Raw genomic sequence first — 23,998 nt, 5'->3', positions numbered from 1 at the left:
CTTTTTGGTTCTGGCTCACATTATTAGCTTACTGAGCAACCCTGGGAGTGAACAGTGAGCAGCAGATGATTAAAAGAACTAGATTTTCATTTGCATTGAGCCACACGTACTCTGTAACAGTGCAAAGGGGTCTTAAAGGGAAGGCAGCTCTCCCCTTCCAGTGGCACAGTCATATGAAGAAGTGGTCAGAATAAGCAAGAACCAGGTCTTTCTATTTTAACATCTCACATTTCCCAGACCTTTATTAGCCACTGACATAGAACCAGAACAGCTCCATCAAAATGCTTTGTGCAAACAAACGTCTGTCAGCGAGACTCTCACATCTGTCTCCGTCATCACAACGGTTTTAGATGTTCAGATCCTTCTTTTTTCTCCCCTAAATAACTGACCATCTTAAGATAGATAGGCTTCTTCTCCAATCTAGACTGGCTGTACAAAAGGGAGGTGAGAAACCTGCTGCTGACATGGACATACACAGGAAAATGTATTCCCACAGTTAACTGTGAGGCTCCTGTTGCCAGTACTTGTGGAGATGGAAAGTCCTGGAAGTGCTGGACCATGTCATCCCTTGTGAAATCCAGCCTCCCACCATCGAGTCCCATCGCTCGACTCTTACCCGTTTGAATGTCCCGTGCTCCCCACCAGACAATCGGCAGGCTGGCAGGAGTGGCCAGGGCTGCCCCAGCCCTCCCTGCCACATACAATCTAGTCCACAGTGCAGAAACAAAACGCCATGCAGGAAAAACACCAATTAATTCCATTTTCATGGAGACAAGGAGGGAAAGAAAGTGACAAAAACAATATTAGTAAGAAATGGGGAACATATGGAACCACCTTGGCAGAGTTAGTGTTGGAAGCCCCATGCAATTTGCTGGGAAAGCAAGTGAGTGAGGAAGAACCATCGGTTAGTAAGGTGCAGCACAAAGACCTGGTGGACAGATTTTGAGACAGACATTAAATTGTGCACAGGTAAACAGCCTGCGAGCTACCTTGGTTTTGAGATGAGAAAATGAATGCAGCTGACATATGTTTCGTTGAAATGTGCTTTCTGAACAGTTTGGGATAAAAAGGTGTCAATTCTTAGATAATCTTCCCTTTCAATTTTTTTTTTTTTAATATTTTTAAAATTTACATTTTGTAGAATTTTAGTTTATTTTTTTAATTTTCAATCGTAATCAAAAACCTTTTGCTTGGGAAATTCTGCGAAGCTAGTTTCAAATTTCTTGTGAAAAATGAATTGGCACTTTTCAACCAGCCCTCAGGAGGGCAGGGGAAGGCGTTCCCGGGCGAGCCACACAGCGGCAGAAAGCAGGACCCGCCGTGGGGAAGGGAAAAGCAAACAGGCGCAGCGATGAGGCCGTTGGTTAGTTCCTGTCCTGGTGGCTGTTCAGCTAGACTGCTTCTCGCAGGTGATGGAGAAATCTGACTTCCACGCAGCCTGGTCCCACAGGCGAATGGTCACTCGCTGGTGAAAGCCAGGCTGCAATCAGTGATTACAGCCAACGCAGCTTGGATGGGATTTGCTTACGTGCAGATGCAAACGCTATTCTGAGGATGTCCAAACCTACCAGCGATGCTTCTAACACTAACTGAGCACCACACAAAGCTACAGAGACAACTGGGCCTTCACACACGAGTGGTGTGATCTGAAGTGACACCTGCAAATTCTCTTGATGGGAGCAACAAACTGGCTTCCAACTCACACCGTGAAGCCACGCTGCGTACCCCATGCCACAACGACTGAGTACACCTGGAAAGACTCCAGTTCTGCCTTTTTCCCACAATATTTATTCCTTTTCAGTGCATCTGACCCACCCTGTTCAATTCTCATTCCCGCTGCCTTTCTCCACAGGAAAGTGCCTGAGCTAGAAGAGATGCCCCGCCTACCACATAGATAGATCTGGCGCTGTGTTCACGCTCTGGAGGATTTTGTCCTCGGGGTGAAAACTGTGGATTAAAATCTCTCCAGAGCAGGAACACGCTGCTCACACTCACACGTCCCAAGCACTCAGCAGCCGCCCCAGACCGCGCACCATGCCTGCTCGCCTGCCTGCGTGCACGGGAACAGTTCCACGGAGCCGGCGAGGACGTCCCCCCATGCAGGGACACACAGGTACACACGTGCACACACAGGTGACCGCAGAATCAGGCACGCTGGGGTGTGCACCCCCTGGGGACACACGCAGGTACCCGTGCACAGACCTCACGCATGCCGGGGAGGAGGAGTGGCAGCTCCCACGGCTTTCGGGACACACACAAAGCCAAGAGACATTATGGCAGGCACTCACTTGGATTTGTTCTCCTCATAGTGAGCACTGGTCTTAATGTATCTGGCCAGTTCTATCTGCATATCGCCGAATAAAGGAACCACCTGCAGCTGCTGGAAAAGAAAACAAAAGATGGTTGAAACGCGGCGGAGAGTCCCTAGGGCGACACAAGGGACTACGAAGTGGCATCCTGCATCTCCGAAGCTACAGGAAGTGTCAGACTGTTCAAAGCAAGGTGCAAACCTGGATGCAGGGTCTTTTCACACCTAGGAAGCAACTGAAAACTATCACTTTTTTTTTGTGTGCAAGTAAGATCACTCCCTGCGAGTGCCCTGGAGCCCTGGGCTTGCTGATACTGGCTTGGTTAATACCCGAAAGGTTCAGTGCTGTAACCAGCATCGGCTGAGAGAGAAAAAGGTCTTTTTATACCAAAAAGAGAGAATTGTATTCTTGAACAGCACTTATTGCCTCCTGCCATAATCCTCAACAGAACTGAGGGACAAAAACTAGCACATTGGTATTTTGGCAGCATGCTGGGGAGGGGAGCTGCCGGCTGCTCTGCTGCCTGGACTGCCGGAGATGTGGCATCTTTCCCCTGGGACTTAGATTTTACTTTGGCACTCTGGTTGTTAGTGATGTGTCTTACAGTTTCACCATGAAAACAAAAACACAGTCAATGTCTGTCTGCAATATAACACGGCTTTGTTCTCCCTTTACGTCTCAGGAGGATTTTGAAGGGAAGTAAATTCTAAGTGCAGTGAATGTGCCTCAAGCTCAGACAGGTCCCTGCTGGACTAAGCTTTCAGCTGCAAACTACGTTCAGCCAAGAGCTACCTACAATTCTTCAAAAAAAGAGAAGCTTCAACGTCACCCAGCTACAAAAGCCTAGCCCCAAAATACAGGGAAGATGGTGGTAAATTCACTGTCCTATTATCAAACTTCTCAGGCTGGCTTGTGTGGAGGATGTGCAATGCTGTCATCAGAGATTCCCAGTGGCACTTTCATAAACGGTTTAAATGAAGGGGTAGTTCATTTTCACTACTCAAATTCCTGGTCAATCCACTAGAAATTTAATCAGAAGGCAGTAAGCAGATGTAGTAAAAGGAGTAGTTGGCCTTTTCTTATTGAGATCTGATAGTCTGGAGTGGTACTTAACTGATTAGGTGAAACCACAGCAGATGTTGGAAGTGCAAGTGGAAAAAAAGCTGGAAAGGAGGAAGTTATTCCATGCAGTGGAAGATATTTTACCAGTCCGATTCTCTGATGGCCCACAACACTTTGCAACGAACAACAGATCTGTTTGAACGCAACAAGATGACCAAACTCTACACAGAATGCTGAGGGCTGGATTTAAACTGAGGCAAAGATTCAGTAAAACTAGCAAAGCTGAACCAGGAAAAACCCAGAAGACTCCGAGGAATGGCAAAATACATCTCCTTTGCAGAGCTGCAGTCCTCAGCAATCTCCCCAGTGACTGGGAAGCATTCCACCATCTCATTATCTGCCCATCTGTGAGGTTACGGTGTCGGTCTGTAGCTCCCTACGCAGGTGTCAGAGCCCTGCTCTCAGAGCTGTCTCCAGGAGATGGTGCAAAGATAGGTAAACAAGTCCCCACTCACTCGGGCTGAGGATGCAGCAGCAGGTACACCAGCCTTTCCTGAAATCAGCCATCCAGGCTCACCAACACGTTTGTCCCTTGCCATATCCCACCATGAACTAATCTTCTCCAAACCCAAAAAGCCTCCTAGACCCAGCCTTGTGCACAGAAGCAATAGATGAGAAGAATGACTTCACCCTGCAATGCTGCAGGAGGTGCTTGCACTGTGCTGAGCTCATGCGAGCCATGCAATCGAGCGGAGACATCAGGGCTCTCAGCCCTCCCCTCCATATGCCACTAACAGCTTGCACACACAGCGCATTTGGGGAGGAAGCAGACAGTGTTATCCCAAATCCTCCCTACAGCCTGACCTCCAGCTGTGGACCAGCCCAGGGCTGATCCCAGCTGCACATGGAAATGGGGCAGAAGGAGGCTGCACAGCTGCTTCCCACCATGTCACTGGGAGCACCCAGCTCCTGCAGACCTTTCCTCAAAAAAAAAAGATCTCAAAAGACAAAGGGATTCACCAAAACCACCAGACGAGCCCCTTGAGGAACTCAATGAGCACCTGCAAATTGCAGCCAACACAATCTCCTCAAGAAGCTTTTTCTGCCCTACAGGGAGCACAGGTTACACACCAAGTAAGACTGCCAATGACATGTTGGCTGGCCAGTTTTGTCCCCTGTTCCTCAGCATGTCAGCTCAGCAGTGAACTGAGGGAAAGGAGCATGCAAACATCACCCACACAGACCTCAGCAAACCTATCTAGGTTTGCTGGTGGCCTGAAATCATGGCAGTCTTCAGAAGACTGCAAGCCAGCCTCAAAAATGTGCCCAGAGCTAGAAGTGTGCGTCAGTCTGGCACACCCTTCCCTCATCCACAAACACGGGCTTCCCACGCGCCATCCCCGTCCTTCACCCCTCAGCAGGAGGGCTGTCATCGCTCATCTCACCCACGCTACACCCACCTATGCATGTTCACAGCAATCCCATTTCTCATCCTTCAGTCTAGGTAATTTCTTGACCCTTTGGGTGTTTTTTTTTTTTTTGGAACTGTGATTCCTGTGGTTTGTTTTTTTGTTGGCAGCGTGTGCAATGATAGTGGTCCGTAATTCACTGGTTTGTAGTAAATTCCAGCCTCACCCAGACAGGTCACTGACCTTGAAGAATTTGTCTATTTTGCTAAGGTTGATTCTCTTCTTGGCGTCCAGTTTGTAAATGTTGCTGACGTTCCCATCCATGAGATACAGGCCAAACCCCATCACCTGGAGGAGACAGAAAGGCTAGGTTTCAATAGCCTGAAGTCAGCAGTACAAGTCAGACAGTTCTCACTTGCTTAGCGTGAGGAAAGACCATTTCAGGCTTCTGTGCCAACTGACACTCATGAGAAAACTGTATAAAACGTGCACATATCTGCAAGGACGTGTGTGGCAGACAGGGGACCCATGATGGAACGTTTCTGCAAAAATGTATGACTCTCAGTTGTTCCTCCTCTCTCACACATAACAACAACCCAAAAGTCTTCTTCACCCGTACTAAAAAGGCAAACATTTGCTCCCAGAGGACTGAAAACATTTTAAATATTCTCCTGGGTTGATTTTTTCCCTTTATTTTGGTACAGATCATTATAGATATTAAACGTACCAACTTTGTCCTTCAAAGAACCTCAGTTGACTCATACCGTGGGAATGAAGTTTTTAGGGTAATAGTGACTGTAATCACTGTAATAACTGACTTACAGTAAGGACAAACAAAAAATAAGCAGATACTTTGGCATGTTCATATTTGGGGCTCTTTAGAGTCAGGAAACCAAACCTGTATGGTGATCTGTCTTCTGATTATTCTTGGAAATGGGTACCAAGAAGAAAATTCAGGGTTGCAAAGTTGCTGGTGATTTTAGCATATCCTATAAGGTTACCCAGGTCAAAATTATGATCCTGCACACCATGTACAATAGAAAAAGCCCTTCCAGCTCTGGAGAGTGCGGAGTACCCCAGGTGCTCTCGTCCACCAGCTGGCACCACCTTAGTGCCAAGCAGGCAGAGCTGCTGGCAACCTTGGGAAGAACTGGAAGAAAAGACAGAGATGGAGATGGGGAATAGCAGAGGAAAGGGAGAAAGGAAAGAAGATTTTTATACGGGAACATGGAAGAAGGCCAGAAAGGCCAGAAAAGAAAGGACAGGAGAAGGTCCAAGTTACAGTGGGAACGGAGGCAGCCATGGCACTGCCCAGCAGAGGTGCCACTTCAGAGCACCAAGGTGGGACATCTCTGACCCTCATCCATGCTCAGTCTGTTCAGCTACAAAGAAGGGATAAATGGGGAGAAAATGGGGGAATGGAGGTATCCCAGCAGAATACAAAAGGTAACTAAGATCAGAAAGGAAACAGGCAGAGGTGGAAAGCAGCTTTGGTGCTGCATGCAGAAAACTTTCCCATTTCATAGCAAGCATTGTGTCCAGAAGATGTTGGCTCAGCCAACAGAGAAGAGATGTATGTAAACCCAAAGGAGTTAAAAATAAAGAAAACGAAGAGAAACATTGTCCTGGAAGGGAATTTCATTTTACTAAAACAGAAGTGGAACTGCCCAAACACTCAGACCCATAAATATGACCAACTCTCACCTTTAAAAGCATGTGTTTTTCACTGGGCGTGAGATACATCTTGTTTTCATAGTAATCCACACAGATGTTGACAATATCAGCAAGCAATTCCTCGTAGCCAGGGATGACCTCTAGTTGTTGGTGCAGACACTGAAACAGCAATAGGGGCCACATTATCCACATGGACAGAAGAATATGCATGGACAGAAGAATATAAGCAGGAATATGTTTCCAGAAGTGGAAGAAGATTAAGAGCATAATGGTAAGAGGTTTCTTAAAAAAAAACACCCTGTGTGCTTAAGTCACAGATAGAAGATCGACCTCATGGTACCACCCGTAAAGAGCAACCTTCCTTCTGTAGGGCAGCTCTCCCCTTCAGACTGATCACAGCAGCCAAGCATCACAATGAGATGAAAAGAAAGGGTCTGCCTCAGAAGCAGACTTTATGATTGTCTGCTGTCTCTGTACAATATTTTATCTAATTAGCAGAAGCTATAGAGCCGGTGGTGTGGAGGCCCCTGGTGTCTGATCTGCAGTCCCCATGCAGTTGGAGAGACAGACTAGATGGATTTCCTGGGCAAAACAAGGGTAGGGTTTCTATGAGAAAGCCCCAAGAGCTCTTCTTGCACCTTTTAGACCTTTATCCTTGTCTTGACATAAACAGACCACCAAAGCTACCCAGGATGATCCATCCACTGGAAAGAAATATTGCAGGAATTATACAGCCTGACCCAAAGAATGACAGTCGGTGGAAATGATGCAACAAATGAGACAGATATTGCTGCAGTCCAGACTGAAGAGCCCTCAGCCTTGGCGAGACCATTGCCTCTGCCTACACGTGGGAAGGTTAACTGGCTCAGAGGAATGGGACCTGCCTGCGTGATGCGGTTGTGGTTTGCCAGGAACATGGAGAGGTTCTGGGACTCCTGGATGGACTGGGGGTCTGCCATCTTCCGCAGAAACTGGGCAGCTCTGGAAGGGAGAAATCCAGTGTCACCAAGGCGCGCTCACCCAACGCAGGCCCTCACCACCCACCTTCCTTACCTCACGTGCAGCTGCAGGGCTGCAGCCTCAGAGCCCCGCTGCAACACAGCTTAGCTCTTTCCCCATTTTACCAATCAGGAACCAAAACACAGAGCTCAGGCATTTGCCTAAACTCACAAAGAGGGCCTACAACAGCACAGAAACCCAGCCTCCAGCCCCCTTACATCTGCCCAATCTCTCTGCTGGGCAATTCCCCCTGCCAGACCCGGCCCAGCCCTGTCCCCACGCCGGCTGCTTCTCGCCCCTCACCTTTTGTAGGCAGAGTGGTCGTTTTTGACGCTGCACTTCATGTTCTTCAGCTCATCCAGGACAGCGAACATGTTAATGAACTTGCCCAGCGTGAGGAGATAGGCCTCAGAGACGAAGTCCTTCCTCCGCTCAGCGTGGCACAGGCGCTTCACCTCGCTGCAGAACCGCTCGATTGCCTTGCGCTGGAAGGCAGCGGGACACGGTCACCACAGCAGAGGCTTGCACACGTATAGCACCACCTCCACCCACCTCTCCTTCCTTGTCCTGATGGGGATGGAGGCTCCAGGGTCTCCCTCCATTGTCACCATGCAATGAAGCAGCATTTCAGACCACTATAGACAAATGTCCTCAGTGCTGGAGGGGAGGAGCGGGGCTTGAATCCTCTGTGCCTGCCCTGAGTGCAGCGTGTTCTGCCAAGTCATGCTTTGGTTCTTTAGGTGGGGCATTACAATATATAGGACATAAAACCCAAGTGTGCCAGTGAAGCCCAGTTGCAGCCAGTTAGAAATGCAGGTGGTGATGTAGAGAGCTCCCTTAAGCAAAGAGCAGCTCTGCTGGCTACGTGGTCACTGCTCTGCAGGGATCTGAGCGTGTTACCTTCGCAAGTGCCTCAAATGCAGCAACCACTAAATGCAAGCTTCCGTGCTCTGACATCGGATGGGTACTGTGGCCAGGATGAACACACTGGCTGCACCATCAGCCCTCTCCTCCTCATGGCTTTCCTTCAGAGGGAAGAGCCAAAGAGCGAATTATGCTGGCACCAGGCTGTCAGCACAGGAACATCCCTTGCATCCACTAGCCGGCACCCCAAAAAACAGGAGCCTGTGGCATCCACCAGCTCCACAGTTCTGGTTCTCCATGAACTTCAAGGACTGAGGCGTGTTCATTCCTAGCTTGTATATGAGATTTTGGGGCTGAGCAAGGGATAGAGCACAGATTTGGCTCTGGACAGATAACTTCAAGTTAGAAACCCACCAGGAGATCAGGGCAGGCACAGCAGAGCCCAGCCCTGCTGAGGAACCTCAGACCAAAGTATGAAATTATTTTTAACCACTCCCCTTGACTGCTTACCTGAAAATACATGAACTTCATAAGCTTGGTGACTTCTGGCTCCAGGACTTCCACTGTCTTCTCATAAATCTCCACTCGGTTTGGCTGCTCATTACATTTCACCTGCAGTGCAAAGAGAAACCATCTTCATCAGCATCATTTCTAACACAGCTGTGGACTTGCACCAGCCACCAACTTCTGCTTGTTTCACAGTGAATCCTGTCCCCATTTGAGGACAACAGAGGGACTCCAGAGGGAGCTTGTTTTCAAGGCAAGAGATGATGGCAGGAAGGGCTTTTTCTCAGATGTGAATTCTCTCCATGTGTAATAAATGGACACAATCCTGACTCTGAGAAATGAAATCTTCCAATGCACTTGTCTGGAGTAGAATACATAAAAAATGAAGTCTGTACTTGCTATACAATGTGGGAATGTTGTACCATAAAGTTATCTTAGATTTTGTGTTGCAAAGTCCCACGGACACAAGGCACCATGCTATGGCTCTGCTCTAGTCCTGCTGGGATAACTCTGGTTCTGTTGCAGACCCATTAAAAATCCCTGAGCTTGGATGTGACTAGCAGCAATGAAGTGAGTCACCTTTATCGGAGTCCTAGGAAGCTAAATTTAAGTAACTCTGTCTTGCCACCAGCTCAGCCATGGCCTGCCTTCTGCTAGCATGGCCAGCACAGGCAACAGCAGCGCAGCATCAGATGTAAATGGGAGATAAGCAAAAATCTAATCAGCATCAGCAATCTCCCCGTGGCTGGATCTCGTCAGACCATCAGCAGAGTATAACCCAGGGGAACTGAGGTTTGACCTTTCCCGGGGAACCACTAACATGGGCATTGTCAGCCATGTGGAAATATTTCTTCCCGGCTCCACGGAAGTGCTGCAAACCCTTTTATCAGTAGGGTTAATGGATGTGCACTACATCTGCCGGCTGCATTGTCAGCCTGCGCTTTTGCAGCGATCCAGCACTGCTCATGTTGCAGATGACAAGCTTTGCGCCAGAGTCTGAATCATGGCTCCGTGGGCCTCATGGGCAACCTTACTCATGTCTGTAGGTGTCTGCAGGATTCTGGTTGGAGAGAGGACTGAAAAACATTTGAAACAGAACCAGCAGTAGAGGAGAATGATTAAACCCAGGACCTTTGGGTACAGCAGCAGTAAAAAAGGGCGTTTGGAAGAGACCTGGCTGGGAGGCGGATATTCACTCCAGAAATGTTTCTGACATAGTGAAGAGCTCCTTCATACATCCTGGCTCAACATTGACCCTGCCAGGTCTCTCATGAGAGCAGAGACAGCGCCCCAGCACCAGTTTGGGATGCAGAAAGCTGCCCCAGCTGCCCACTGTGCTCCATGCAAGTCAGGGAGAGCCCAAATCTGCCACATCTCAAGATCACCGGCTGTTGTCATCACAGCTAGCCATCTTGCTTCTTCACGCAACACAAGAGTCCCACTCGGCACTGGAGCAATTTTTAACTGAAGTTGAGACACACCATGCAGTGGTGTCAGGAAGTGTGATATAAACCAGATCTGATACTTTTATACTCAACTTCCAAAAACTAACTGCCTTTGCCTGAAGCAAACTGCATCTTCCCACAACATGAGAGGGAAAAATATTCCAGTGGTGCACTGGAAAGGAAATAAGAGCACTGCTTTAATTAAAGCAAAGGCTACCCAATCTTCAGATAGGGATCCAAGCAGCAAAACACAGCACTATGCCAAGCACTGAGTGGGACCAGAGCTGTGCTCAGCTGCATCCTTGAGCAGCTATGGGACACACAAGCTGGTCCTGTGGTTGTGAAGTGACTTCAAATATGCTGCTTTGGGGAGCTGGGGAAACGGTCCTGAAACCAGGAAATGTATATATATATATATATATATATATATATATATATGTAACGCGTCAGCCACAAACAGTTGCTTCATTTGTGGCTAGTGTGACTTAGCTGAGAGGTACTGCTAAAAGGGTCAGGGATGGAGCTGCCCCTGTCATACACCAGGGTGCAGAGCAGATGTCCTCTGCTAGAGCAGCAGCAGGGAACTGCTTCTTCTGGAGTAGCTACCTGCTGCTGAGGTCAGTGATTGAGACTTAGGTGGGGTGAGGAGGATAATTTGAACCCTCAGTGGCCTCTCTTTTCAACCTTTCTATCTGCTTCAGTCTTCAGCCCAAACTAACCCATGCAAGACAAAACCACACAGGTGCTCCGAGCAGAGCCCTGTACGGAAAGGGCCCCGGTACCTGGGGGATGGCTCGTGAGCAGCTCCTCCACGTGTAAAGCATCACGGCGTACTCATGGCCTTCCTCCAGCATTTCGTTCTGAAATACACAGAGGTGTTGTAGGGGCAGGGCACACACCATGGCTCAGCATTGCCGGGGCAGTGCCCAGGGGACTCACCATGCTGGAGTGCACCGTCGCCTGCTCGATGTACCTGGCTATGCCGGTCACAAAGGCATTTCTGTCTTCAAAGTTTGTGTCAAAATTAGCCTGTGGGTGAAACAGGGATTGGGATTAAAATACATACACACTGGTTGTTCTCTCACCTGATGCCATGCGCTGGCCAATTGTTTTGGGAATATATCCAGGGAACCCTATGCAGGCACAGGCTCGAGGGCACCCAGGGCACAGGGTCAGCCTATGAAAAATTTGAGGTGCTAGAAATGACTGCGTCTCTAGGGCTGGAGTAGATTTGTACAGGCAGCTTGCAATGCATCTGAACCACGCGTGTTCATTATAAGAGACCCTGCAGCTTGTATGTGTGAAGATGTGGCAATCAAGACTGACAAAGCCTTGTAAAATCAAGCCAAGCCAAGTGGGGATCAGTTATAAGGAACTGCAGCCACACCAGTGAGCAAACCTCTAGCGGTTATACTAAAGACTTTAGTCTGTTAACTCAAAGACAAACGCAACCTCATTAACTTCCATTGGTGCCCCTGACTGCTAGGGGAAGACCACATCCTGTCAGCAGGAATAGCAAAGGATAAACACGCAGAAAGGGCAGGGAAAGAGATGTCTGGAAAACATAAATACAAAAATCAGCACTCGTTCAGATGCCATTATCAGTGCTAGTGTTGCTCTTGCAAGCAGATGCTTTGGGAGGAACAGTTGTTTGGGAAGCTGAGCTACTGCTTTGGGTCTGGATATGGGAGCGAGAGAGTGCAGAGCAAGGTGGGGGGTGAAAAAGCAGCTCCTTGGCCTTGCGGCACCGAGCGCCCATTCACACGCATTGTGCTTGGGCAATTTCCTCCGCCAAGGCACGCTGATGGTATCTGCTGCAGGGTAGAGCGCACGCGAGTCCCAGACGCCCAGAGCTGCTCCTTGCAATGTCATCAGCATTGCAGCAGCCGTGTTCACCTCAATAACCCATTTCCTGAGCGCCAAAGCTGGGAGCACGGACCTGTGGCCGCAGGGCTGCTTTTCAAAGTGCCTCTAGGACAGCGCATGTGACCGAGGTGAAAGCAAAAGCTGGGGCTGCGTGTGCATCTCTGGGCGGCAGGGACGGGGCTAACCCCAACGTGTCTGTGATGAGGAACCAAGCTGAGCAAACACTTCCAGATCCGGTTAAGACAAGGTTTTTAGGCCCAGCTGAATGCACACTTGTGATACGAGACACGAGTGAGGCTGTGCCATAAGACGGGACTTTCAGTCCCTCGCAGGACACAAGCCAGCAAAGAATAAAAATTATTTTGTGAAGAGAGATGCTAAGTTGATACCAAGATTTTCCAGGGTTAGCTGACATTTGAACAGCCCAGAAATGCTTTTGGGTTTGATAACCCATAGAGATACTAATGCTACTGAACAAGCCCGCAGCTTGACCTGCTGAAAGAGATACTGTAATTCCAGAGCCCTGCCTACACGGCACGGCAATCCCTGTATGGGTGCGTTTATGTACGGTCACGGGTAAACCATGAAGATAGGAGTGGCAGGACAGAGAAAGTAACCCTGCATTAAATTTAACCCCGGGTATGTGCTGTAGGACAGGGTGTGGTGGCCAAGCAGTTGAGGCATCCCGCTGTGGATGCAAAAGCAGGGGTCTGAGCCTTGCCCTGGGCTCACGCCAAGCTTGGTCGGTGCAGCTGCAGCTAAATCTGTGGGTGTTCGAGGCAGAGCAGTGATTGTGGTCACTGCCCTCCCCTGCATGCCCTCCGCTCCCCCACCAGCAGCTCCAGCTGTGCTGGCAGCACAGGCCAGCCAAATTCAGGCAGAACTTTGATTTTGGCCTACTTGGACACTTGCAGTACCATGAAAAGGAAGCACAAAAATACATGCACAATAAAACTCATCTAAAAATCACTGAGAACTCTCTGCTGTTATCACAAACCTTATCTCTGGCTTCTCACTGGTTCATGCCCTCTTGTCCTCATTGTCAACTTCCCTACACCTTTCTCAGACTTAAAGATCCCTTTCACCAATCTCTCTGGGAGCAGATTTGTGGCTAGATCTGTTGTGAATATTTCCTTAAACACACCGAACCAGGAACAATTTTTGCTCCTTCTCACAGCACCACGCGCCCCCGTGCTTTGCATGCACCCCTGCGCTTTGCATGCCCTGCCGCGGCCGGGGCTGGAGGTACCTGGTACATGATGGAGGAAGGGGGCGGCTCGATGCATGGCTGCTGGTCGGGCAGGGGCAGCTCCTCCAGCAAGTCCACGTTGGACAGGGCGTCCTCTAGCGTGACGTGGGTGGTCATGGTTCTGGCTCTTCAGTTTCCACGCTAGATCCAAAGGAAAAGAGAGGGTGATAGACAGTCAGCAGGCAGAAGACTCAGTGGGAAAGCACCAAAGGATAAAACTGGAACCAGGACTAGCTTGCACCGCAGAGGATATGATCCTGGTTCATCTTGTTTTCCTTTTCTTGTGTATTTAACCTATATCTCTGTGTCATCTCTCCTTCCATGACACAATAACACAGCAGGAATGCAGAATAAGAGGAACACAGCCACCCACCCATGTCCTCCTTTACTTAACTCTATGCAAAACTGCTGGAGACACAAAACAGCTGGGCGCTGCAGTGCAGCTTAAGCAGCCTCAAGTGAAAGCTTGTACTCCCAAATGCAAAGTGGTGCTTTCCAAAATCTCTCTTGAAGCAGCGTGATTAGAAAAGCATGACCAGCGCTGACACTCACATGATCACCTTCCCACATACATGAGCAGAGCTGGAAACTGTAAACACCGAAGCGCATTTTCACAGGTGAACTGGAAAGAATAGGCTTCTGCACAGCCAGGCTGTGGCAGCTCAAGCAGCAATAAAAAAGAAGTTGCTGCTAAAAACAAAAATTTCCTTGCTTTAACCAGACACGCAGTGGCCCCTGCCCAGCCTCAGCCTGCCCTGCAGCTGCCACCGGCGGTGTCCTGAGACGGTGCCAGCTGCACACAAATAAAAAGCAAAGGGAAACGGTTCTGAAAGAGCTCACTGGTGATTACCCCTGTGCCGAGCACCGACGCAGACAAGCTGAAACGCAGGATCAACCTCTCTGTCCCTGATCTCTTTTGGTCTTCACCTTGGCATGCGCAAGCACGGAGGGACGCTGCTGTCATCCGGGCTGAGCACTTGTATAACCACTGCCACCGGGCTCCCCCAGTTAATGCCTAATCCATGTGCAGGAGCCGTGGCTGACCTGGAGCCTGTCCTCTCGGAAAACACGCAGCTGCATTTAGATATTTGTAGAGAGAACTGGCTTTGAGAACTGACATGTTGTTTGATTAGCAGATCGCCCCTCTTTCGAGGAGCGCTTTTTTTTACCAGTTGGAGCCTGTCTAGTTCCTAATGCGAGCCATCGGGTTTTATCACTTTAATCTGCAAGACAGTAGAGCTCAATAGAGCTCAAAGCTCCCATCAAGATACTCGCAGATTTCCATACAGACACCCTGCAACCTTCACTTCTGCTCAGGCAAGCGGGCCAAGCTCCTCAACTGCCTTGTTATTGAGTATATTTTCCAATCCGTTCATCATCTCCTCGGCTTTTCTCTAAGCTTGATCTAATTCTGCAGCTTTTTTTGCCGAAGCACAGACACCGTAGCAGGACACAGGGCTCCAGCAACGCCTGCGCAAGTGCCAGATAGAAAAGTAACACCATGTCCCTTCCTGCTCACCACCATATCCTTGGTCACAACAGCAGCTCCGCAGGCGCTCCCGTTCAGCTGATAATCTGCTACAATTCCCCTAGGTCCTTTTTTCGTGTTGTTGTTTTTAACTGAGTCACTGTTTCCCCGAATACAAGTTTGCTTTTCGTTTCCAGCACTGGGAGCACGGAAGGACAATGGCTGCGGGATGGCCACAGACAGACACACATGCACGCAGTGAGAAGCACGGCCAAGGGGGACGCGGGCAGCCTGCAGCCCTGGGGTGGCTTCGCGTTGGTGAGGAGAGGGCCTGCTGCCTGCACGCAGGAGCTGCAACAACATCTCTGAGCCTGGTAAAACCCACGGCACCTCCCCAAACGCCTCCCCAGGGCACCAGGCAGCCGAGGAACCGGCTTGGTTGTATTTGGAGCTTGAAGAACCACGAAAGAAGTATCTGGAGAAAAGAATTCTCAAGCAGCCCCTTCCCTACTCGCTCAAATTTCTTTTTTCCCCCCTTCACCCCGTTTGGCCCCAGTTGCTGCCTGTAACAAGGTGCAGTAACTGCCCAAAGCAGCCGCTCTGTCCTGTTCTGAGCAGGAGATCCGGGTCCCAATTCGGCGTTGCAGATCTGTGGTGCTGGCCACGGCACGAACCTGCAAGAAGCCAACAGCCCCTGCCCCACACGTCTGGCACTCAGCTGCAGGAAGGGAGGTACCACGTAGAAATAACAAACAGAAGAGGAAGCCTCGAGCACTGGCAAGCTATCAGCCCTGGCCACAGCCCACCCCGTGCTTTGCCACGGCTGAGCAGAGTGCAAGAACCAGGATCCAGGTGGAAAAACTGCCCAGACTTTGTGGGTTTACCAGATGAGTCCTCACTGCAACATCGCCGGGAGTGACGGGCACTCCCAGTTTCAATTCTATGTTTTCTTCAGCGCAGTGGCAGAAGCAAAGGAGACGATGGGGAACAGTGAGGTCAGTCGGGACTTCCTCTGGGTCTCAGGCCCTTGGCAAGCCGTGGCAGAGGGCAGCCCTGCAGCTGGCAGCACACGATGGAGGGGACACTGGCCCAGGGCCGGTAGAGCAGGATCCCCACCCCAGAGCATCCCCGGAGGAGCAGCCTCAAGCAATTCCCCATGGCGCAGGCGCTGCCCTGCTGCATCCAACCTCACCCCCTCCATTCAGCGACCAAGACTCCAGCCCAGGGGACTACGGAGGTCGTGGGGGCACCCACCAAAAAGTCCTCGTTAAGCCTTACCCCCCAACCCCAGCAGAGCCGTGCCAGCTGTGCCTGCGGCTCACCGGCAGCGCTTCCTTCCTGTGCCAGCACACGTGGGGCTGCGGCCGCGCCGCCCGGGGTGGAGCACGGCGGCGTGCCCCAAACGGGGCTTTTCTGTTACCATAACGCATGGGCTGTGGGGTAAGGCTTTCCTTCTCACACAGGAAACATATCCTGCCCGCGTGGATTCTTGGGCTACTACAAGCTGCCTCTCGAAACTATTTTCTTCTGCGTATCCTGCCACTGATCAGAGGCTGATGCTCCTCCGGCAACATGAGTTTAGGTAGAACCAAACGTGAGCCTGGCAGGAGCCAGCCCCGCCCTGGTGAAACCCTGGGGAGCAGAGACATGGCCAAAGGGCTAATTACAGCTTCTGCTGATGAGCAGTGGTGCTAACGAGAGCTGCCCATACTTCCTGCCCATCCGCTGCAGAAACTTCTTCCTCCCGTTGCTGTGGTTCCCCTGGGGCAGGCGATGCTCGGTGCGCCCCGTCCCACCTGCCCAAAGTGCCAACCCCAGGCACGCCAGCCACACAGCATCCACAGGCACAGCCCCACCACTCTGTAGCTGAAATTAAGGTAAATCTGTCGTGAGAGCAGCCTAGAAAGCGTAGCAAGGCTTTGAGAAGGAGTGAGGATGGACATCCCTGATGCCTGAGCTCACAGTCGCAGGGCAGGTCCTACCTTCCCCGCTGAAATGCTCGCCCAGAAGTGTCTGTGCAGTATCATCCTCTTCACAGCGAGAGGAACAAAGAAGCCTTTATTGTTAGAGCAGCTTGGGCGAACAAAGGAAGACTTCTGAAAGCAGGGCCATAATGAATATGTTGCATGCATGTGCGCTTGGCTTCGAAGCTGCGCAGCTGAGAGCGCTGGGGAAGTGGCACGGGCTGCTTCGGGTTTGCAGCTCACCTGCTCCTACAGCAGGCATCCACGCTGGGGCTGCAGGAGCGACCAAGGGCAGGAAAGGAGGAAAGAAACAACAGGAATACTGGAGATTGGCAGTAACTCTGCGTCCTGCAAGCCTCTGGTGAGAGGAGCAGCAAAATGACTTGTGATGGGGAGATGGTGATATGGAGGAAAAGGGCAAACTTCTGGTCACCTCCAGGGGATTTGGGATTTGTCTCCAGCTCTGATGCCCAGCCCCTGGGTAACCTGGGAACATCACATAATTCATTTTTGCCCCTGTGATAATGCTTCCCCCCTTACTCCAAAAAAGCCTTTAACCCATGGTCAGGAAGCATCCTGGCCCTACAAGTGCCCAGCTGACTGATGTCTCAGGCACACAGCAGGACATTTCTGGTACCCATTGCCTCACAGCAAGAGGAGGTAAACGCTGCTGGCCGACAACGTACTTTCAGTCAAGTAGAGTAACTTTGGGGTGTAAAAGGTTAGTTTTACCCTTGCCTAAAATTCACAAGATTAACATCCCCTGTGGTTTAGGATGCATGTCATCAAACCCTCCTTGCATGCTCTAAGAATCACTTGTAATTTCAACACCACGCCAGTCAGGAGCTTCTTTGCATAAGCAGATAAACACAGCCAGGGTGAGCAAGGCTGGCAGAGCTGGGCTCCTGCCCTGCACAGACACAGGCGTTAATGACCGTGAAATTACCCTTCCCATCCAAAAAGGAAGCCAAAGTGCCCAACTCCTGAAGCTGTTGGTCTGCATCTCCACTCTACGTTTTCAGCCATCCCATTACGGCTGAGTTCCAGCCATCTATGCCGTCCCCGTCTCTCAGCAACATTTCATTTGGAATTTATTTCTTATAGAATAAATTGATCAAATTTTTCTGCTGCCAAAGAAAGAGGGTCAGGGCAGAAGGCTGGTATAGGAAGCTACATTTCCAATATAGTTGAGAAATTTAGAGCAGTTTCCAGGCAAGCTCCTTTGCTGACAGTCAAAGCACTTACTGAGAATTTAAACCATACAGAAATGCACTGTTAATAGTTGGACAATTACTGATCTTCCAGATATGATCATCCTCTTTTCATGCAAATACGATAACTGTTTGTTAATAAAGTTCGTATTATGATAGGATAGTCTGCTTTGCTAAAGAGACCCGGGTCAGAAAATGGAAGATTTTCCATATTCCTCGGGCTTCATTAATAGCAATTAGCTGTACAGAGAAAAGGAGAAAGGAATTATCCTTTGTAGGGAATTACCCTAGAATTACAGGGCTGTGACAGACACCAAAATAGCGGGCTGGCCACCCATCGCGGTGCCCAACCTCTGACAACTGTCACCGCGCCGAACACGAGCGCGCTCTCCTCTGGCTACCCGTGCGGGGCAGGGGGGGTGCTGGGGGTGCTGCAGCCCGGCCTAATTCCGCAAAACCTTTGTGATCTGAGCCTGGCGGCCTGAACCCCCCCGGGGAAAGAGGCAGATGGCGAAGGGGGACAAGCTGTGCCGCTGGCGGCCTCCTCGTAGGGCGCCCAAGCGGCACCCTCTTCCTTCCCCAGCCCAGCCGGCAGAATAAGGCCCAGTAAGCACGGGGGTGGTGGTGAGAGAGGGGGGGTCCAGCGTGTGCCTCTTGTTCCCCCCATCCCTATCCAGCCCCCCCAGGAGCCATCCCTTCCTCCCAGCGGGATGCGTTTCCAGCCTCCTCGCCTGGAAAGTTGCCTACAAAGGAACGCTCCCCACTCACGGCCTCCGCCCGGGCGGAGGGGAATTTTGGGGACGGGGGACGTTCCCCCAGCTCCCACCGACCCCAAAACACGACCCTGGATAACCGTCAAGGCCCCCTGCCCACCGCAGCACCCCCAGCTCAGCATCCCCCCGCTCCCCTCCTCGCCCTGGGCACCATCTTCTCCCGGCGGGTGCTGACTGGGGACCCCCTGGGGACCCTCTGGGGACCCCCCCCCGACCCCCCGTAGGGCCAGCTCCCGCCCCCGGCCCCGCAGCCCCCCTCCATCGCCTTTTTCCCCCCCTTTCCCTCCCCCCCCGCCCGGGGTGGGGGCAGCATCGCCGCCACCGGGCTGCGGGGAGCGCTGCCATCACCGCGGGGCCTGCAGCGCCCACCGGGCCGGGGGCTCGGCGCTTTTCCCCCCCCCATCCTAGAAGGGGCGAAGGGGATTTTTGTCATCCCCCGCCCCCCCTCCGGCGCCTTGCCCGTCAGGACGGCGGGGGGGCTGCCTGCCGCAGGTAGCACGGAGCATTATGGGATACATCCTCGCACATCCCGGCCCGCCAGGGCCTCCCACCCTAAGGGGGGGCAGCACCTGCCCCGCCGGCTGGCACCCCCATCGCGACGCCCCCCCAAAAAAAGAAAATCCCCAAACCCATCCCGACCGGGGGCCGCGGAGCTGCAGGGATGCGGCGGCGCAACCCCCGCGCAGCCCCCGCGCAGCGCAGCGCTCCCACCCCCGCCCCGCTCACCTGGCGCTCGGAGGAGGGGGGGGGGGGGGAAGGACCAAAGGGGGGGTCCTGGGGGATTAGGGAAGGGTAAGGGGCAAGGTGAGGGGTGGGGGGTGGGGGGGCGCAGCTCGCCGGGATGCTCCGCGCCGCCCGCACAAAGAGCAGGAAATGGCTGCAGCAAGTGCACTTCCGCGGCTCTCCGCCGGCCCCTCCGCACGGCGGCGGGGGGAGCCCCGGCCCCCGGCGAGGGAAGGGGCTGGAGCGGGGAGAGCGGCTCCTCCCCCCCCGGGCTGCAAGGGGGGTGCGCGGGGGGAGCCCGGGGGGTGCGCGGGGGATGCTCGGGGGGTACCCGGGGGCTGCGCTGGGGGTGCGCGGGGGTGCCCGGGGGTTACCCGGGGGCTGCGCGCCCCTCCGCTGGGGCAGGCAGCGGTAGGGAGGGGAAGGGGCTGCCGGGGGTCCCGGGGAGGCAGGGCCCCCTGGCTGGGTGCCGGGGGTGCCGCCGCCCCGAGGTACCGCCCGGAGGTTTGAGCCGGGGTGGTGGTGAAAGGTTTGTGCTTAAAATGCACGCAGAGCCTTGGGTGGCTGGGTGTGCAAGGGGTGGAAGGCAGGAGGCGATGCCTTTGCTCCGAGCTGCGAGCTTTTTCTGAGCCAGCACTGCATGCCAAAGAGCTTCCTTTTGGCGTTTTTGGCATCTGGCGTTTCTGCGGGGGCAAGTTTCCAGTCCTTCTGCCCATGCCGCTTTGTAAGGCTTCGATACGGCTCTTCAGATGCAGCGTGAAATCCAAACTGGACCTCTTACAACCTGCAGAGCAGCAGCTCCTCGCCGTAACTGATGCAAACCCTGGATGGGGCCTTCATTCATTTTTTGTCAGCCCTCTCAGCTTCTGCTGCTGCTGCTGGTTGAAGGACATTGATGGATAAGCAAGACTGCTGAAAGTCCAGGTTTATGTCTAGATACATTTCCTTGGCGGCCTTGGCAGTGTCCCTTCCCTAAGCATCAGCCTGTGCTACAAGCAGGTTGCCATCTGGCCCTTCCTGCGTTAGGGTGACCGCTACCGATTCCTTAGAGGCTGTGGCTCTGTAGTCCAGGCTAGCTTGGGGCTGAGCTTGCCGTGGAGCGCAGGCTCCCCACAGGGACATGTTGGCTCCATGGGGAAGCTTGGATGCCAGGTTTACGCCTTAAATCTGCTGCTATCAGTTGAAAGAATGCAATGGGTGAAGGCACTGGGGTCTGCAAACCACAAAGCAGTACGGCAGTCTTAGAATCAGTCTTTGTTTTAGCAGACAGGAGTATACCTGAACAAATCTGCATCTCTCTGTGTAGGCTCTTCTCATTCTCCTCTGTGGCATTTCTTCTATCTCACCTTTAACTGGAACATTTTGTAGCCATCATTCCTCTTTTTACAATTTATTGCTTGTCAGAAAAAATCAGTAAGTGGACATTATTATTGCAGATCTGGGAGATTTCACAGCTAATATTGCTCTGAGGCTGTGGGTGAAACAAGGTCAGTTCAAGAAACCTGTGGCAGTAAAAACTGCTGTAGACTCTTTTTTTTTTTTTTTTTTTTTTTTTGTACAGTTTAACCTGCTCCTGTTATCAGCCAGGCTCAGGGTGATGGGAATTCGACAAATGTTGTGACACTATTTTAATTTTCTGCTCTGTGCTGTCTTAGATTACAGAATAAGGGAACGAGCTTTGCGTTTATCGTGCAGATCACTGCAGGATGGGAGGACTGGCAGTGGGGGCAGGCCCACCAGCCTTGTGCCAGTGCTCACCGTAGCAGCAGGCTGGGAACGTGCTGGGACAGAGCAGTGGGACCAGGACACAGCTTCCTAATACTTTCCAAGCCAGCACGAAACGTAACCCCAGAACACAGCCGTAGCTCCGGGAACAGAAGATATTGCAGAAAGCCAGAAGAAGCCTGTTTGCTTCTTGGTGGGGAGGATTTCATGAAAGGGCAGGGTGTGTGATTATGAAAGCATAAAGGTGTTTTTTTGCATTTTTGCTGACATATAGTGAAAGCCACAGCTGGGACAAAGTATTTTTATTATTTGTAAAAATATATATTGTGTACATAGAAATTTCTGCTAAAGAAGACCAAACGTAAGACATTACAATATTATTTTGTGCAATGCTCCCTAGCTAATAAATATTACATTTATTTCATCAAACATAAATATGGCCTCCAAAGCATTTCTTAGAAGAGCAATACTGCTGCTACATAATAGCAACTTCCTCAGTCTTGACAGATCCCTGGTTGCTCCCTGGATGGAAAGGGCAGCAAGCCAGAAGCTGGGCTTTGTGAGCCTGTGGATACCCCTGCCATGGGCTGGGTGTTTGTGTCCAGGGAAGAACCGTTTCAGAGCATCCTGCGGTTGTATGGCTCCTCTAAGTGGGGTGGGGGAGAGAGTGGGGTTACGGCCAGCTGGCCTCAAACTTAGCTGTAGATGTACACTTCAACATGCGTAGGGCTACTGAAAATTTAATCGTTTAAACACCAAAGTTAGCACCATGGGAACGTGACGACAGGCTAATTCAGACTAAAAGGGTGAGAGGGACAATGAGAAATTTAGCTTAAATTCACTATAGGCAAGAAATCAAAATCTGTTTTGTATATGTTCATATTCCACATGTAGGTTCAGACTGCTGAGGGATTTTGGCAGCAGTCCTGACCTGAAGGTAGCACTCTGACCCTGGTTTGGATTGACAACCTCTGGTCTGAATGTTAGGATTCTCCTTGCTTGGGAGAGTCACTCTGGGTTATACTTGTAGAAGGAAAACAACATGGAAACAAAGCAAAGGGGGAAGATGCATAGGGCAGGAATCATATCTTGCTTGTATCCATAAACCTGAAAAGATTCTGGCTCCTAAAAGCTACCCTAGAACCATAGGTCCTAAAAGTACCAAAAATTTAACCTCCTTCTATGAAGAAATAGTTTGACACAGGATATGTGAGATCATAGGATTACAGTATTTCCTTGTTCCATTTTTGTTGGCAAACATCTTTGATCTTGACTTCTGTAACGACATGAGAAATTGCTGCTGGAAGTTTGCACCTCAGACTTTTTGTAAACTGTTGTCACATAAGGTTTACCCATGTCCTAGCTTGCCCAAACACAGGAACATCCAAAATACATATTGAATATATGCACATAGCATCTGTGAGGCCTCTTGGCTTCCCTAGTTATTGTTAATGCTTAGCAGAAATCCTGATCTTACAAATTCTACAGGACACTAACACGCATGCTTCTGTTTTGGAGGTTGGTTATGTCAAATCAGTGTCTGTCTTGCAGAGAAAAGGTAGATTTTAATTGAAGTACCCGCGCTGTCACCACATAATGTGGAACTCATCGAGAAGTACCCAGGCAGTCTGTTTGCATAAGCCTTTCTTTCTTTGATCAGTCCCTAGAGGATTCACCGGTTTGTTCAGAGAAGAGATGGAAAACTCTCTACTTGTGATGATTCAGTTGCTCTTTGAAGTAAGCGAAAACTTCTCATTATCGTTGGTGCACTGATCACACACTCTGCATGTTTCCTCCTCAGGGCTACCCTTCCAGCGCCCTCCGGCTCCTTCCCTCCGAACACACTGGTTCTGGAGTAGGTTCCTGTGCCTCTCACAGGCAGTCAGATCGTGGGATCCTGTCTTCTCCTGGGCTAGAGACACCCAGCACTCTGCCCTGCTGAGTCCTCCATACGTGGTTCAAAGAAATTGGTGGTCTCTTTTCTGATGTAGAAAGACTGAAGAAAAAATGAATACAAACTTTCAACTTTGACTTTTTTTCCCCATCTGAGAGTCCCATTTTCCCACTCACTACACAAATTTGAGAGAATTTCAAGACTCTTCAGCACACTGCTTTTTTTTTCTTCCTCCCTTACAAACTTGGGTGAACATGCAGACACCTCTTCAGCTTATGGGATACCACAGTCCTGTTTTTGTTAAGCCACAGTTACAGAGAAGATCATGTAAAGGGAGAACAAAACCACCTTGAAATATCAGCATCAAAAATGCAGACACTAAATCCAGCTTGTTCCCTTGTGTCCCAGGTTTATTCCTGTTCACAGCTTTCAGGTCCAGCCCACTCTGAATTAGAGAGCCATGGAAATGTCTAAATGTTCCTCCTCAGCCAAAGATAGTTGTTTTTTGTTTTGTTTTGTTTTGATTTTTCTTCTTCCTCAGGGAAGACCTTAATTTGGGAGTTCACAGAACTGGAATAGCAATGCCAGATCTCTTACTTTTGAGGCTGTATCTTCATGAGAAATACACTTGCTGGATTGTGTGGCGCAGGAATCTGTGCTCAATTGCTGGTTCTGCTTGTAAGATGCAAACCACTTTCCTGGCCAGTCCATAGCCTGTGCCTGTGCTCTGGAAGACCTGAGGATATCTTGTCTGTCTGGAAGTGCTGGCCTCTGCCCTCTCCTTCTCCCCAGGCATACGACAAGTGTCTGTGGTGAGAGGATTCCTGTTAATGCTCGTGTGGGGAAAATCCAGCCA

General features: G+C 50.9%; 1 protein-coding gene across 5 annotated transcripts in view; it reads right to left on the bottom strand.

Annotated features, from left to right (window-relative positions):
- CYFIP2 (cytoplasmic FMR1 interacting protein 2) overlaps window positions 1-13,501 on the bottom strand; it is a 43,214-nt gene extending 29,713 nt beyond the window's left edge. Inside the window, exons 1-9 of one of the 5 annotated variants that reach the window (XM_035559812.1) lie at window positions 13,385-13,501; window positions 11,209-11,298; window positions 11,052-11,129; window positions 8,828-8,929; window positions 7,757-7,938; window positions 7,339-7,435; window positions 6,485-6,613; window positions 5,024-5,128; window positions 2,289-2,380 (exon numbers count right to left, since the gene is read on the bottom strand). In XM_035559812.1, coding sequence (XP_035415705.1) covers window positions 2,289-2,380; window positions 5,024-5,128; window positions 6,485-6,613; window positions 7,339-7,435; window positions 7,757-7,938; window positions 8,828-8,929; window positions 11,052-11,129; window positions 11,209-11,298; window positions 13,385-13,501 — 992 coding nt within the window. The remainder of the gene's footprint in view (window positions 1-2,288; window positions 2,381-5,023; window positions 5,129-6,484; window positions 6,614-7,338; window positions 7,436-7,756; window positions 7,939-8,827; window positions 8,930-11,051; window positions 11,130-11,208; window positions 11,299-13,384) is intronic. The other 4 variants (XM_035559813.1, XM_035559816.1, XM_035559814.1 and 1 more) reach the window with 4 other exon arrangements.
- Between the last annotated feature and the right edge of the window lie 10,497 nt (window positions 13,502-23,998).

Source organism: Cygnus atratus, chromosome 14, assembly GCF_013377495.2.
Source record: "Cygnus atratus isolate AKBS03 ecotype Queensland, Australia chromosome 14, CAtr_DNAZoo_HiC_assembly, whole genome shotgun sequence".
NCBI classification, from domain to species: domain Eukaryota; kingdom Metazoa; phylum Chordata; class Aves; order Anseriformes; family Anatidae; genus Cygnus; species Cygnus atratus.
This window is presented reverse-complemented; position numbering and strand designations above follow the sequence as displayed.